The sequence below is a fragment of the Chenopodium album genome, chromosome 5, assembly GCF_948465745.1.
Source record: "Chenopodium album chromosome 5, dcCheAlbu1.1, whole genome shotgun sequence".
NCBI lineage: Eukaryota > Viridiplantae > Streptophyta > Magnoliopsida > Caryophyllales > Amaranthaceae > Chenopodium > Chenopodium album.
This window is the reverse complement of record NC_137838.1, coordinates 16,898,758-16,914,258: the sequence shown is the minus strand read 5'-3', so window position 1 is coordinate 16,914,258 and position 15,501 is coordinate 16,898,758. Positions and strand designations below refer to the sequence as shown.

The 15,501-nt window shown below is 37.7% G+C and overlaps 1 protein-coding gene across 1 annotated transcript; it reads left to right on the top strand.

Moving 5' to 3' along the window:
* The first annotated feature begins 7,325 nt into the window (after nt 1–7,325).
* On the top strand, nt 7,326–13,982 carry LOC145630529 (uncharacterized protein At5g19025-like). Its single transcript, XM_081682785.1, has 2 exons — nt 7,326–8,117; nt 13,643–13,982. The coding sequence occupies exons 1-2, from the start codon at nt 7,381–7,383 to the stop codon at nt 13,680–13,682; spliced, it is 777 nt and encodes a 258-aa protein (XP_081538911.1). The 5' UTR covers nt 7,326–7,380; the 3' UTR covers nt 13,683–13,982.
* Nucleotides 13,983–15,501: the final 1,519 nt, after the last annotated feature.

Sequence of the window (15,501 nt, the reverse complement as noted above, 5' to 3'; positions counted from 1 at the left end):
TTTCGTTAGATTAATTTTGTAGATTCTTTATTTTCTTTTAATAAAATGAGCATTTATTTCCTTGCATATGATCATCACATTACATTGCATCGTAAAAAATAAAAAAAAATAAAAAAAACCATGTCGAATTAAGCATAAGGTATACCAATGATTTGAGGCACCCCTTGTAGCCACATCATGTCACCTTTCACCCTTCAAATATGCGATCCTTTCTTCATAAACCACTTTGAGCCTCGTCTAACGATAGACCCTTCTTTTTTCAACCTACATCTACCTAACCTTGGGATGGGATGGTGTGCAACTTATGCAATTTTCAAAGAACAAAGCTTGAGTGATTTGACTAATTCAAAAGATAGCAAAAATAGCAAAAAATAAATAAATAAAAGTGTACAAAAGGGTAAGTGTTCCAATGTCTTTGATATGAAAGTATCTTTGATAAGAACACGTCTCAGATTGCGTCTCTTATCGAGTGCTCAGTACCGTGCCTGAGAAACATGAATGCCAAGTGAGTGAAAGACCGCATGATCGGGATTGCCCACACTTGCAAAAATAAAATAAATGCTAAAGCAAAGAGAGCTAAAAAAGAGTAGAAACTCAAGCATAAAAATATAAAGATTCAAAAGCGAGGTTGCACACCTTGGGGGCTTATCTAGGGTCTTGAGCCTTTATCCCCCTTCTTCTTCAGCCTTTAGCCTAACCACGTTACAACCCTTAAAAAGATCTTTTTGAGGTATACACACTTGTGCGAGGTTCGGCTAGAGCTATGTTTGGCCTGATTACTAACGGATACGTAGGCAACCTCACATCGAGGTGCGGCCGTAATAAAAATGCATTCATATTCACATTCACACACTTTTACCATGATCATATCAAGGGATTTACTATGCTCATCCCTTTTCACTTAAAGCTAGACTTGGGGGCTTGATCCCTACATCATTAGCTTACCTAGCCTAAGAGTCACCATTATTTGGCTCTTCTAACAATAATATTTTCCCACACACTTAGCTCTTGCGGCCTAGCTTTAGTGTCACTTTCACACACTACACAGATACATGACCAAATATACTTCCCTTAGGAACCCTTTGTCATGAAATCTTAACACAACGCTGAAGCATGCCTTGTCATATCAACATCACTCATCAACCATAATGGTCATTGCATCACGAAGTATGAAGTGCTTAGCCTCCGTGCCTAAGTTACCCAAATACTTTCATCATGGAGTCAACAGTTGAGATAGCCTAGGATGAATTAATCCTTGAACCTTGAGAGATAGTATCAAACAACATTTGACTAAGCTCATTCAACATGCATCTTCAAACTTTTGATTTTCTTTTTCGCGTCTTTCTTTTTCGGGAGAAAGTCGGTACCCTCCACAAAAATGACGGAAAATTTTTGCTTTTCTGCATTTTCGAGTCGCACGATCACATTACAATGCACACACAAGTTATGTACACACTGAGTCATGTCGTGTCATATCACTTTGATTTGAGTCTAATACATGTGTCAAACACTTTGAGTCGAGTCAATCACAGCGAGTCAAGTTTATGCCTTGAGTCGTGTCAAGTCGATGAGTCAAGCAATGCTAAACATTAGGTCAACCCTAAGATAATTAAAGAAATTGACAAAGTTCTATAGTCAAAAATAAATACAGGTGCAGCAGAATAGGGAAGACCCTACTCCAATTCTTCACGCCAGAGATATCTCAGCAACGACAGAGCTCGAAGCCTCCCAGAAAGGTGATTTCGACCTCATGCAGCAATTTCGGGTTCCTTGGTACGCCAGTTAGCCCCTATAAGCAATTTGGCATGATTAGTAGTCGGCTCGATTACAATCGTAGTAAGTGATTGACCTGACAAAAAAAATCGTCTCGCTTAGCTTAAGCGCCTAAAACACTGGCTCATTACAATCGGTTCAAAAGCAAGCACTTAAACGACAATATTTCCAAATATGGATTGTCGCGCATTCTTATTAAACGACAAAGTTTTCCAAAAATTGGATTGTCATCCCCAACTGACAATATTTCCAAAAATGGATTGTCGTGCATCTTCTTCAAACGACAATTTTTCCAAGATTGGATTGTCATCTCTGGCAAGGTTTCCAAGCGTGGATTGTCGTGCTCCTTCTTTGTTGGCAAGTTTTTCCAAGTTCGGATTGTCATACATTCATAGATCGCTGGCAAGTTTTCTGAGATTGGATTGTCATACACCCAGTTCCCTATGGCAAAATTTCCCAAAGGATTGTCGTAGGTCTCTACTCATCATAAATTTCGGCAAAAGTTCCTCAACGTGGATTGTCTTCAGCAAGTGGCAAATTTTCCCGAAGTGGATTGTCGATCGACTCTTTTTTGCAAATGTTCCAAGACGCGGATTGTCAATAGTGGCAATATTTTCCCAAAAGGATTGTCGCACAACGTTGGCAAATTTCCAAGGTGGATTGCTTTCAAGAGTTATATTCCAAGATGTGGATTGTCGATCGTAGCAAAGTTCTTATGAAAGATTGTTACGAAGCATTGGCAACTTTTCCAAAAATTGGATTTTGGCAAATTTTCCGAGATACGGATTGTCGCTTCATCGTGGCAACATTTCCAAGGATGGATTGTTACGTGGTATTGACAACTTTCCCTAAATCGGATTGTCATACATCATACAAGAGTTGTGTTGGCAACTATTCCCAAAGAAAAGAGGATTGTCATCACAGCAAAAGCACCGACATACTGGTTCACAAGCAGCAAAGCGCCGACGTACTAGCATGGCAGCATTAAGGATTAAAGAGCGGTGATCTTTTCGAAGACTATCACAGCGAAAATTGGATTCATATAAAAAAGAAGCTCATTGTTCAGAGACGAGTGAACATCGAAACAACAAGGTGGCGTTCCCTGGATCGTGGAGAGTTGTCACAAACAACTGAGGATTGTTTCAAGAGAAGCAATCTTCGATAGTATTCCTTTGGACGTGGAATGTTATCAATACGGATGAGGATTGTTTCAAGAGAAATAATCTTCGATGATGTTCCCTAGGATGTGGAATATTATCATTACGGAGAGGATAGTTTCAGGCGAAGCAATCTTCTAATTTGGAAGCAGTTACAGGCGTAGCAGTTTTCAAGCGGGATGGCATTCTCTAGCTTGCAGGAGGTCATCAAAACAACAGTAAAGCGGCAGCAACAATCGGTTACTTTCAGAGACGTGTGCTCGACGGTGCAAGATACGCGTTTCTTAACTCTTTTATCTGTTTAACTAATGCTAGTTTTGCAGGTATCGGCGTTACAAGATTGATTTAGGATCGCAGAACGTTCTGAATCATTCTCCGTCCCTATCGTTACTTTGACTTTCGTTTTCGAAACTTGCGTTTCTCCAAACTTAGTCAAAGTGGGGGCTTCTGTAGACACCCATTTGTGTCTCCCCAAAACCAAACCCGGTGATGAGTACCTTTCACGTCGAATCATAATCGAATGAAACGAAAGTGTGGAAAGGTCTAGTGTTGCGAAAAGTTTTATTTCTTTTCTTTTCTCCCTGTTTTGGAAAACTTTATTTTAAGAAAACAGCTAATCCAGTTTTGTTGGTCCATGATATGGGTCCAATAGTGGTGTAGTTGGATAGGGCTTGCAAAGACCTTTCCAACGATATATTATAAGCCCAATTCCGATGAATATTGAGGAAGTTATGGCCAATTTACTAAACTGGGCCCGGTTTGAGCTTTATGTACGGCCCAATGATCTAGGGGAGGGCCTAATATGATTTATCATTCCTAATGCAATTAGGAATGGTTTTAGTCTTCTAGAATCTTCTAGAAGGTTCTTTTCATTCCCAATTCAATTAGCATTGATAAGTTGACTTTGTTGACTTTTCAGAGTTTTAATCAAGATCAAATAGCATTTTCGAGGAAATTATATTATTTTATCTTCCAGTACGGGAATTTTATCAGATTTTCGAAAACGCGTTGAAATCCAGTTTGGCGTCCAACCCCAGGCCTTGGCGCCTAGAACCAGGCTTGGCGCCGGGCGCTAGCCATTGGTGCCTGGCGCCAGCTAGCCAGGGTTGGCGCCAATCCTGTTTTGCGATCGCCAGACTCTGTTTTGTTAAATTATCTTTTTTGGCTGATTTTCTCTATAAATATCGTATCAAAAACTCCGTTTTCATTCACCAATTCACCAATTCACGAATTCTCTCATTCTCAAGTATTCTTTAGCATTCAATTCTTTCTTGCTTTTTCATACAAAATTCCGCATTCACAAGATCTAGAAACACCTAGCCATATTCGAAGTTGCCTTCGCCCTAGACGTGAAAGGTTTAATTTCTGAGGGTTTGGTCCCAAATCTCTCTTTCAATTATTTAATTTAATTGTTTGATTTATTATTTTCCTTGAAGTTACTAACGTGTGTATTTTGTTATTAGAAAGAGGTACGAAGCATCAAAGTAAGTACTTTAATTGATTAATTGATATTATGATGTAGAAATCATGTTTACATTGTTATTATGATATTCCTAGTATCATGTCTAGGGTAATTTTAATATTAAATATGATTGCTATGATGTCTTTTGTTCGATCTCTTCCTAATATTTATTCATGTTAGTATCATGTTAGGGTTAAAGATTTGATTTTTATTGCTTAGTGACATGCTAGGGTTTGTTATTAATCTTGTTAGTATCATGCCTAGGATCTTGCTATTTTTATTATGCTTTAATATTAACATGAACATGATTATGATTATAATTGTTATAATTTATGATGATTGTGAATATTATTGTTATTATTATTTTGATGATGATTATTTTATTTATAATTATTATTCATGATATTATGATTATTGTTGCTTGATATATATTATTTTATATTTATTGCTTGATCACACCTTTTATGCATGTTAAAGGGAATTGGTACTTGTAATCACGCTTAATAAGATACTAATAATCTTGTTAGGGTTAATTTGATTATAATTCAAGTGATCGCCAATAATAGATTTATTTGTGCATTAATATTCAACCAACATAGATAAACAGGCTTAGGGTTAATCCTATTGATTGTATGTTAGTCACAAAGCGCACATGAATACGATCAGAATAAAGTAGAGGCCTATTATTAGGGCAGGTTCAATCTCTTTTAGGTTGAATTTGTACCTTCATCCCCGAACCCTTATTTGGTTCTAGACCTTATGGAGTTGACGATCTCTTGGATCGTTAAGGGGTGTAACCTTCATCCTATGAACGGTTTACAAGTTCCTTAAAAACTTGTTGGCGACTCTTTTGCTCTATCTTCTTCCCTTTTGGACGCCACCGTACTTTAGTGTATGATCACAGTGGGGTTCAAGCTAGTGGATTTTAAAGGCTTGAAATTATTCCCTACAAATGGCTAACTTTTTTAATTTTTGGTTAAAAACCACCACTCAACCATCCACCTAGCCACCAGCGAACTACACTGCTACCTATTGTCGGCGCTCCCAGATCTCTTCCCCCGGTGCCACCTTGACCTCTCTCTCTTCCCCTTACCTAACCACTGTAACCTGACCCTAACTAGGCCAATCTCGTAACCAAAAGTCCCAACCTCCACCCTTCGAAAAACCTAATAATTCGTTGGAAAAATCCGGTCGCCCCTCTCCCACACCTCGATAAGGTCGAAGCTATGGGTTTGTGTGTGTGGGGAGGGGCAACCAGAATTTTCCAGCTTCTTTTAGGGGTTTTTGATTGATGGGTGTTAGGATTACGAAATTGGTTAGGGAAAGGGAAGGGAGGGAGGTTGGGGAGGTGTCGACGCCGAGGGAGAGGGTTTAGGGTGCGCCGGCGCGGGGGAGGGGGTTGTGGCGCGTCGAGGGCAGTGAGTACATCAGGGGCCGGCTACCGTGGGTGGCTTTACTGGTGGTTTTCTTTCTTTCTTTTCTTTTCTTTTCTTTTTTATTTTTTTTTATTTTTTAATTTTTTTTTTAATTTTTAACCAAAAACTATAAAAGTTAGCCAAAAAATTAAAAAATGGGCACTATGATTAATTTTTAAAAACCTTGGTGCCACTTAAGAGAGTTGGAAATAAAAAAAAAAGTTGTTCTTCCACGTAGAAAAATGGAATCCTTAAACCTACCATTAGGGATGTCAATATTAAGTGGATATCCACTAACCCGCTCCACCCGCAATAAATAAATGGATGAAAACCCGAATTAAATGGATGAAAAGCGGGTGACGGATGAAGCGGATGATGGATCGGATCGGATATGGATGATACTTTTTTCACCCGCTAATCATCCACCCACCCGTTTAACATATATTAATTTTTTAATCTAAGAATTTTAATAATAAAATATGAAATGTGCAAGAAAATTATATGTATTTTTTTGTTGCAAATTAATTTTTCAAACAATATATTGTTATTGTTTCCTTTTTAATTAATAAAATTAATAAAACTATTGTACAAATAACCGAAAATTAAAGTTATTGAGTTTTTTTTCAACTTTAATACTCATCCATTAGTCATCTGCTCCACCCGTTTCATCCGCGGATGATGGACGGATGGATATGGATGATGGGTGAAGCGGATGATGGATGAATGTGGATGGAGCGATTAGAGTAATGGATGGATGCGGGTGAAGCTCCACCCGATCCGAATTCGATCCATTGCCATCTCTACCTACCATGTATAATTTTCCTTTTTATTATTTTTTTTTACAAACAATATATCCCATGAAATAAACCATTTAAGTACAAGTGTACTCTTTACTTGCAAATGTCATCACAGTTTAGATTCTACTCAACTAAATTTTCACTAACATGCGCCCCATGTCTTTCCCCTCTCTCCACCCAACCTCACCACAAATCTCAACCCCCCAACTTTACAAAAAAAATTGACTCATATTTTTTTTCATTTTTCACGGGAAAAAAATCACTCATTCTAAGAACAAAAACAAAAATAACTAAACCACCCCCCCCAAAAAAAAAAAAAAAAAATTTCCCTGAATTTTATTTTAGGTAATTTAAAATGAAATCAAGTTGGGAATTTATCACAAAATCACGCGTAGATCGGTGCAATTAATGCTACTATATCCTTATTTTTTTTATTTAGCTTTTTATATGAGAGATTGTTATATATTCCTAGGTGTACCGTACACCGACTAACCCATTGTTGATTTTTGTTTTTAATTTGATGATTAGTTAAAAAAAACAATTATCAAAATGAGAACAAAATATTTATGGGTATACGGTGCAGCCGGGTGTATATAACAAATTCCACTTATACACGGAGTCATAGAGTATATGTTTATCATTTTCCTTTTATTTTTATTAATTTTTTTTTTTTTTAAAAAAAAAACGACCCACCTTCCTTGTGAATAATCTCACATTCTCACCCCAAAAAAGCCACTACCTTGACCCATCACCCCACCTCCATTTGTTACACTAACATGCGCCATCACCCTCCTCACCTTCACCCCAACCCACACCCCATTTTCTCTCTCCTCACTTCCATCCCCACCACCATTACAACCATGCCTCCTTCTTCCTCCTCTTCTCCTCTCTCCAAACCCCGCAAACCATCTTCCTCTTCCTCCACCTCCTCCGCCGTCAACCACCACTCCTCCACCCTCTTCTGCCGGCACCACTCCCCCTCCGCCACCGCCACCCTCGATCTCCTCATCCTCATCCTCGTCCTCTTCTCCGGCACCTTCCTTCTCACTTCCTACTTCTCCTACATCTTCAACTCCCTTTCTCTCCTCCTTCCTCCCCTCTTCATCTCCCACTCTTCTCTCCTCCACCAATTCCCTCTTATTTACCTTCTGGGTTTTCTCCTCTCTTTCGCACTCGTTGCTGTTTCCTTCGAGATTTGCTGTTGCGGGGGATTTGGGTTTGGGTTTCGATCTCGGAAATGTCATAACCCTAAGTGTAAAGGGTTGAAGAAGGCTCTGGAATTTGATTTGCAGTTGCAGACTGAGGATTGCTTGAAATCGGGGACGAATGATATTGATAAATTGCCGTGGAAAGGTGGGACTGAGTCTAATCCTGATTATGAGTGTCTTAGAGCTGAGTTGAGGAAGATGGCGCCGCCTAATGGTCGTGCTGTTCTTCTTTTTCGTGCTAAATGTGGGTGCCCGATTGCCAAATTGATCGGTTGGGGACCTAAGAAAGGACGGAAGCATAAAAAGTAAGTGAAATTTTCTTTCTTTTTGGTTTTTGATCATGGGTTTTTTGTTTTAGATATTGAAATTTTGATTAATTGGTTAGTTGACTATTGATATAATTTTGGGGTTTTTGATGGATTGAAGAATCAGTGGATTGATAGAATTATGTACTGATTGATTTTTTTTGGAAGTAATTTGAGTTTTCCAATTGAACTTATATTTGATGATTTTGAAATATATGTTGATGTGGTTGTAATATCATATTGAGGATTATTGAAATCTCTCTGTTGATTGTGTTTGAAATGAATAATTTATGGGATTCTTTGCGGATTATACATTCATGATTGACCTGCTTTCAGAATGAAAAAAGCCAGAAACTTGTGTCATAACTTGTGTTTTGTTATTTGATGAATATTGTTCAGTGGTATTTCAATAGTTACGTAGGTTACATAGTTACTGCTTATCTAGTTCAAATTCATTTGGTAACCTGTAGAGTGGTGTAGTTTAATTATAGTGGTTGCCATTAGTTGTATTGTTATCTCAAAAATGCGGTTAAGGCTCAGAATGTAAAGCTTCTAATAGGTCCGGCCAGTAAAGTGTTGCACTACCCTAAAGCAATGCTTTGGCAATTTCATCACTGAAACTATCTGCTATCAGCTTGTTGGCTTAAGTTTTGTTAGCCCATGTAGATTAATGACAGTAGGATTGATGTTTGGATTCTTCATCATTATATCCATTCTAATTGCAGTCGTTGCAGAGAGGGTGTAGTGGAGTCAGAGAACTAACGTATTTTGTTCAATCAATCTTATCATTTGAATAGTTAGTTTTTAGCCTTCTGTTTCTGTCTTCAAAATACCTAACTCATTCTATGTGAACAATCCCCTCCCTTGTGCCCTCTTTGTCTAATGAGACCAAGAGATTCATTTTATTTTTTGTTTGAACTACCAACTGGCGTATCATTTCTATTTATATTACTTGGTGTAGTCGGTTGATATTAAAACAGAGTTGCAGAAACAGGTTACAGAGCATATTGTACTTGACAGAAATGGTGCTAAAGTGAAGTTGTTTGTTTTTGATTGGTTTTGACTGACTACCGGCATTTAGGGCTATTGTGCTGTGACCTGCTGGCTTTTAGAATTATTTGTGTACTTCTTGTGACTACTAATAATCGTTAGTTTCTCTTTCCCTTAAAGTTAAGGTGTTTATGCCAGTGATTGGTGTGGAAATCAAAGAGGACTGCAGATGACAAATGAGCTTTTGCTATTGCACCAATCTTCAGTTACTTTTAAACCTGTTTTTATCTCACTCTCAATTCCATATCCAATCCGGACCAAGTTTGTAATAACTTGATGGCTTTCAGTTACACTGCTCCACAGGTTTCCTTGTATTTTTTTATTTTTAATTTTTTTATTTTAGAGTTAGATTGTGCTTGAAATAATTTTGTTCATGCTTATTTCATCCTTTGTGCCTCCGCCATATATTCTTCAAGCTCATCCATTATTCGTCATTCCAACACCCATCAGGGCAATCACCTATCAAGTAAACCTGATGTTATCTCACTCTTACTTCCTTTTGTCTCCTGAGATGTGAGATGGCCTTTATATCAGCTCCATCAGTGTCTAAGAACAACACAAATTCCTTTCCCTTTCTTTCCCCCCTTTTCTGATGGTGTAGTCAAAATCTTGCTGTTAAAAAAATCTGTTTTTGCTTGTTCACTGATATATAACAAATTAAGTAATTATCCTTAATTCGAAGACCTCTATTTTATTTTATATTTAAAAATATGTGCTTTGTTGTTATCTCATATAAGCTTGAATTCTCTGTATTTTGTCAAGTACTGTAGTCACCAGGGCTCTCCTTGGTGTTAAACTAACGGATGGGACATAAAAGGGAACTTTCTGAAATATCTACTTGAAACACAAATTCCTGAGTGTGCAATTTTTACTGCTCCCTGTGATGGCACGATCAATTGAGATTTTGGTTGTGGCTGTTTCTTGAGGTCCAAGGCTGGACTGTCAGAAATCTTTTTTTTTGGTGGTTAGATCAGGTATCTTAACTACTTGTTAAGAAACTGTGAGTTGTTGGAGGGCTTGTGGATTGGAATGAGATCATGAGAGGGACAGAGAATGGAGTAGTCAAAATATTGATTGAACTGGTTGTTGTATGATGAAGCATCCAGGGGGATAATAGCCGAATGAACTGCACGCAGTCACTTGATTATGGGCATATGACAGTTGTATTTAATGGGTATGCAGGTGATGAGGATTGCTTTGGGGTTATTTTGCTGTAGAGCCTGGTGGGTTATGGTTTTGTTTGACTTGATAAAGTATGGAAGTTGCTACCATCATGTAATTATAATTAATAAGAGCTATCAAATGTGGTTGGGGGCAATGATAACTATTAGCTCTTGATGATGTATGGATAAAGGTCATATCTCCAGTTTGCTTCTACACTCGGCATCATGCTTCCAGCTTCTCTTTATGTGTTACATAATACATGTCAGACTTGAAACTGTATGCTCTATTGATGCTAGGAAAAAACTTCGTAGTCAGTTCAGATTTCTTGAATGAGTTTGGTACCGTAACTTTTGGAAATAACTATTAGCTATAGGATATATCATCTTCTGAGCACCGTTAAGGCGATCCTTGATTTGAAACTGCCTATGACTAACAGAAAATTTTTAGTGTTATCATATACTACCTCCGTTTCTTTTTAGTTGGCACGTATTCCTTTTTAGGAAGTTTTTTTAAGTTGACACGTTTCCTTTTGGGGCAACTTATTTACCTTGCATTTACTAGCTACCCCACTTGCTTTTACATTCTCTCTCACTCTCTCTCCTCTCCTTAATATATGTGTCTAAATCAAACGCGTCAACTAAATAGAAACGGAGGAAGTATAAGGTTGTACATTGAAAAAACTGGAGGAGGAGGTTCTGGCGTTCTGCAGTAACTGTTTTTAGTCTTAGTTTTTGTATGTGTGATTGTGTGAGTGGGGATGCGCTTAAATGCATTTGTCTGTGACTGTGGATATGTGATTTTGAATTAGGGTGTGGAGGAGGGAGGCATTAGCTATTTTTAGATGCAGTTTCTGTTTCTTAGTCTTAATATGTGTGCACAAGCATCAAAAGATGTGTTCCTGCATGTTTGTATTATTTGCATCAGTACTCTTTTCTTTCCAGGACTAATACTTTGTACTACAAAATTTATTTGGCACCAATCTCCTAATTTCTTTTTTCAAATGTTATTGATATAGGAAGCTTTTATGTCTGTGTAGTTTTCCTGTCCTCTTTTATTGTTGGACTGAAAGTTATTCTTTTCCCTCTTTGTTGGATTTTCCATTCCTCCTGGGGCAAAAGAATATGTTCTTTTGCAATCTGTAAAGAAAGGTTATTATTCTCCTTTGGGCTTGTCAAATCGAAGATATATTGATGCCTTTTAGTTGCTGCTTATTGATGGAAACCTGATAAGGCTCCAATATTCTTTTAAAATTAGGGACATACTTTTTATTGACTATCAAACTAAGAATGATGCAATAATTGAGTATTGATAAGTATTATAAATTTCATAAGTTAATCTTTGGTGTGGTAAACTATCATTAGCCACCAGCTGGTTGAACTGTTGAATGATATAGCTGCTGTAAAAGAAGTTGTGTTTGATGTTAATAGCAACTTTTATCTGTTTGTATGAGAAGTAATATGTTAGAATGGTGGTTCAGTTGAGTGCTACTTCTGCCTGCTTTGATCAGAGATGATATCTGTACTATGCTAATAGTGCCTTGTAATATAAGGTAATTACTGCTATAACACATTTTAAGAGGCTGTACTTTATATTGGCAAAATCTGAACAAGTTTTGTAGCTACTGGAATTTCTTTTTTATTCACTTATGAGGGCCATAAGGCCAACAATCATAGTGTGTAGAGCTGTCAAAAGTAGACCTGACGTGTAAAATTAACCCAAACCAGACTTGGACCTAATATGACTTAACTTGAAATCAACCTGAGACCTGGGTTGTCCTCCGAACTCGAGACCCAAACCCTGAACCTTATTAGACCAATCAACCTAACCCAAATTACTGATTTGAACCAAACCCAACCCGAACTCGAGATGACCCAAACTTAACCTGTTGAATACTAAATTCAAACTGACCTACTCAACTTGTTATTGACCTTGTTCAAATTCAACATGGCCTATAATTGACCCAACTCGAATTCATCTGGACTTGTCAATATTACAACCCTACTCAACTCTAATATAACCCAGATAGCCTTTATCTGATACAATTACATTACTTACGTACATGCTCCTTTTAGAATTTGTTTAATACTATATGAAAATGTACATGGATGATGACCCAAACACCTAATGACGCTACCTAAACTTGACCTGATCCAAATTTAACGTGATCTGACAATGACCCAACCCAAAATTGACTCGAACACGATGATGATCTGGCCTAAAATAACCTGCTACAAATTCGTATCATACTCGAATTGAGTCAACCTGAGCCCAATTTAACCAACCCAAAGCCAATAGGATACATGACCTGAATCCCACATTGATGAACCCAGTAATTGTGGAGGTGCTTGACTGGTTAATCAATAATTCAGCATCTTGAATTTAAATGTTCTGATCAACACTACCATTTAGAAAGGGAGAATCAAAGTGTTTCCTGTTACATCAAATTCTAATTTCACTCAATTTTTATAAAGTGACTGAACTTTGTGAATTTTTTACCCTTCCCCCCAAGCCCTCTCAGTTTCACTTTTCCTAACTCAACTCTTCAGTCTTCCTTGTATTACATGGCCTTTTCGAACAATTCACCAGAGCTTCTCCCCATCATACATAATCTGATAGGTGCTGGTTGAGGTTGACAGTTGTGATAATTTAGTCAAATTTAATCAACTTATTTGTGGTCTAGCTTTAGGAATCCCATGGTATGGCTGATATGCCTTTCTGCTATTGTTTATTTTCAAATCTATATGTCATATTGTAATAGCATCCTCTAAATTCGTTGTCTTAGTTGATAAATTGTTGGTATTCACATGCCCTTACATTCTCAAGATATTATCACTGGCAGTACAATGATAATTTTGTTCATTTGAATGCTGATATGATCCATTAGTAATATTCTGTATTTCACAGGTCAGGGCTTTTCTGTGACACTTTTCTATAGATTATTATTTATATGTTTGTGGTAGAGACTGCATGTAAGACCCAGTTGTCCCTGGATGAGCAAAGTTGATAGCCTTTACTTCTTACTTCATATATGTACCCTTTTGTGTGTGTTTGTGTCTGTTATTTCTTACCCCGAAGTGGATGGTTGATAATCTTGATATGTAAAGCAATAAATCACAATAGTTGGACTGTTATCAGGCCTGTGTCCTGTGGTACTTGGACTCTTTATCTCTTAAGATAGCTAGATACATCCCTTGTCTGGCACGATTTAGCCCAAGTAACATTCTACTGACTTTAGGCTTCATCAGCGTTTCCCTTTCATGCACAATAGCATATATTATTTTATCTAAATTGATGATGTGTGGTTCTTGCAGGGCTTTATCTAATTTAACAGCCAACGGAGATCATCGCTGATGGCTCGTAAGATGGCTGTGGCCTGTGGCTGTGCTGATACATAGTTGATATAATCCTTTCGTGCTACTAAATCAGCTGATTTGCCATTTCCATGGAAGTTGGATGTTGGAGGACCAAACATCTAATTGAAACTGGCAAAGGGCAGCCTTCCATCTGAAATGCATTTACTGTATGAATGTCATTATGTAGAACTGAAAGGATAAAATACTGTTTAAAATTTCATTATGTTATTATGGATTGTTAATATCAATTTAATGCCGATAAATAAATGACAAAATTATTTCCTTGTTACTGCCCATACCTTTTGATCCACACCAGATATTTGACTGAACATAATCAGAAATTATCATCGATAAATAGCCAGGCCTTTTGATCCACATATTCCAAATACAGGGTAACAAAACTTTGGGTTTTATCATTTCATCATTCAGGGAATCACTGGCTTACAGTTGTTTCTTTTGAAAGTGATAAAGGTGGTACTTCTCCTGTTCAAAATCAATCACTGTAACATATTTTGACTTCTGAATTATCTACTACTTCCGTCTCCAAAAGTTTTGACTCTTTTGACTTAATTTTAGTTCCAAAATTATCGATCCATTTATATTAAAATACCCATTAATTTGCTACAATATTTGTGCAAAATTAGCTTCTCCATATAAAATTGGAAAAATTATTGGGAATAATCCGACCTTTGGCTCATCCGCCCAAAATAATCTCACCTTTCGGTTATTTTTGAATAATCCGACCTTTGATGTCAATCTGCTTTAAATGGTTCCAACCGGTCATTTGACTTGCTATAGCAAGTTACATGACACGTGTCGACATTTAATTGGTGGAAAAAATAAAAAATAAAAATAAAATATAAAAGTTATTAATTAATTACCCCAATAGCCCGACCACCTTCCACGGCCACGCAGCCCCTCCCAGCCCGACCCCAAGCGTCGCGCTATACACCCTCTCCCTCCCCCTCAACTGCCGACTCCCCTCCCCTCACAGTCTCACCCTAAAACCACCAACCACCCTCGAAAACCCCTTCCCTCGCCCCGATCCCAGTCCTCCTCCCCTGCCAATCCAAATTCCGGCCCTTCCTCCCTTTGTCCGTCCTGATTTCAACCCCCTTTCCCGATTTCGACACTCTCTTTTTCACCCGTCGCGATTTCGGTCTCTCTCTCTTCCTACGCCCCAATCTCGACCTCCCTCAACCTCCCCATTTCAATTTCAACCTCACTCATTGTCCCCACGTCAAAATTTCTGCCACCCGATTAGCGGCAGCTTGTCTCCGTCTATATGGGGTTAGAGGGTTGGGTTAATGGGTAAATGGGCTTGGCTTGGCTTGGTGGGATTCCGGTTAGCGCGATAGTTTAACGTGTGGGTGGGATGGTGGTTCTAGGGTTTAGGTTGGGTGGTGGTGGTGGCTGAATTGGTGTGGCTTAGGTGGTGGTGGTGTTTTTTTACTACTTTTTTATTTTTATTTTTTTGACTAATCAAGTAGCGACACGTGTAAATTCTACTTTTAAAAAAAATTACCTATTCAACCGGTTCCAAGTAAAATGGGACCAGTTATAGCGGAGTGGGTATAAAGGTGGGATTATTTAAAAATAATCCAAAGGTGGGATTATTTTTAGCGGACGACCCAAAGGTGGGATTATTTCGGACAATTTTTCCTATAAATTAAAATTTTGGTTTTCCATGTATTTTTATTACTTTTCACTCTATTTTTTTACAAACCCAATATAAAATTATTTTTCTAATATTATACTTTTACTCTTTTTATTTAACTTTCTTAATACTAGTGAAATCTACCCAAAAGGGTCGTTCT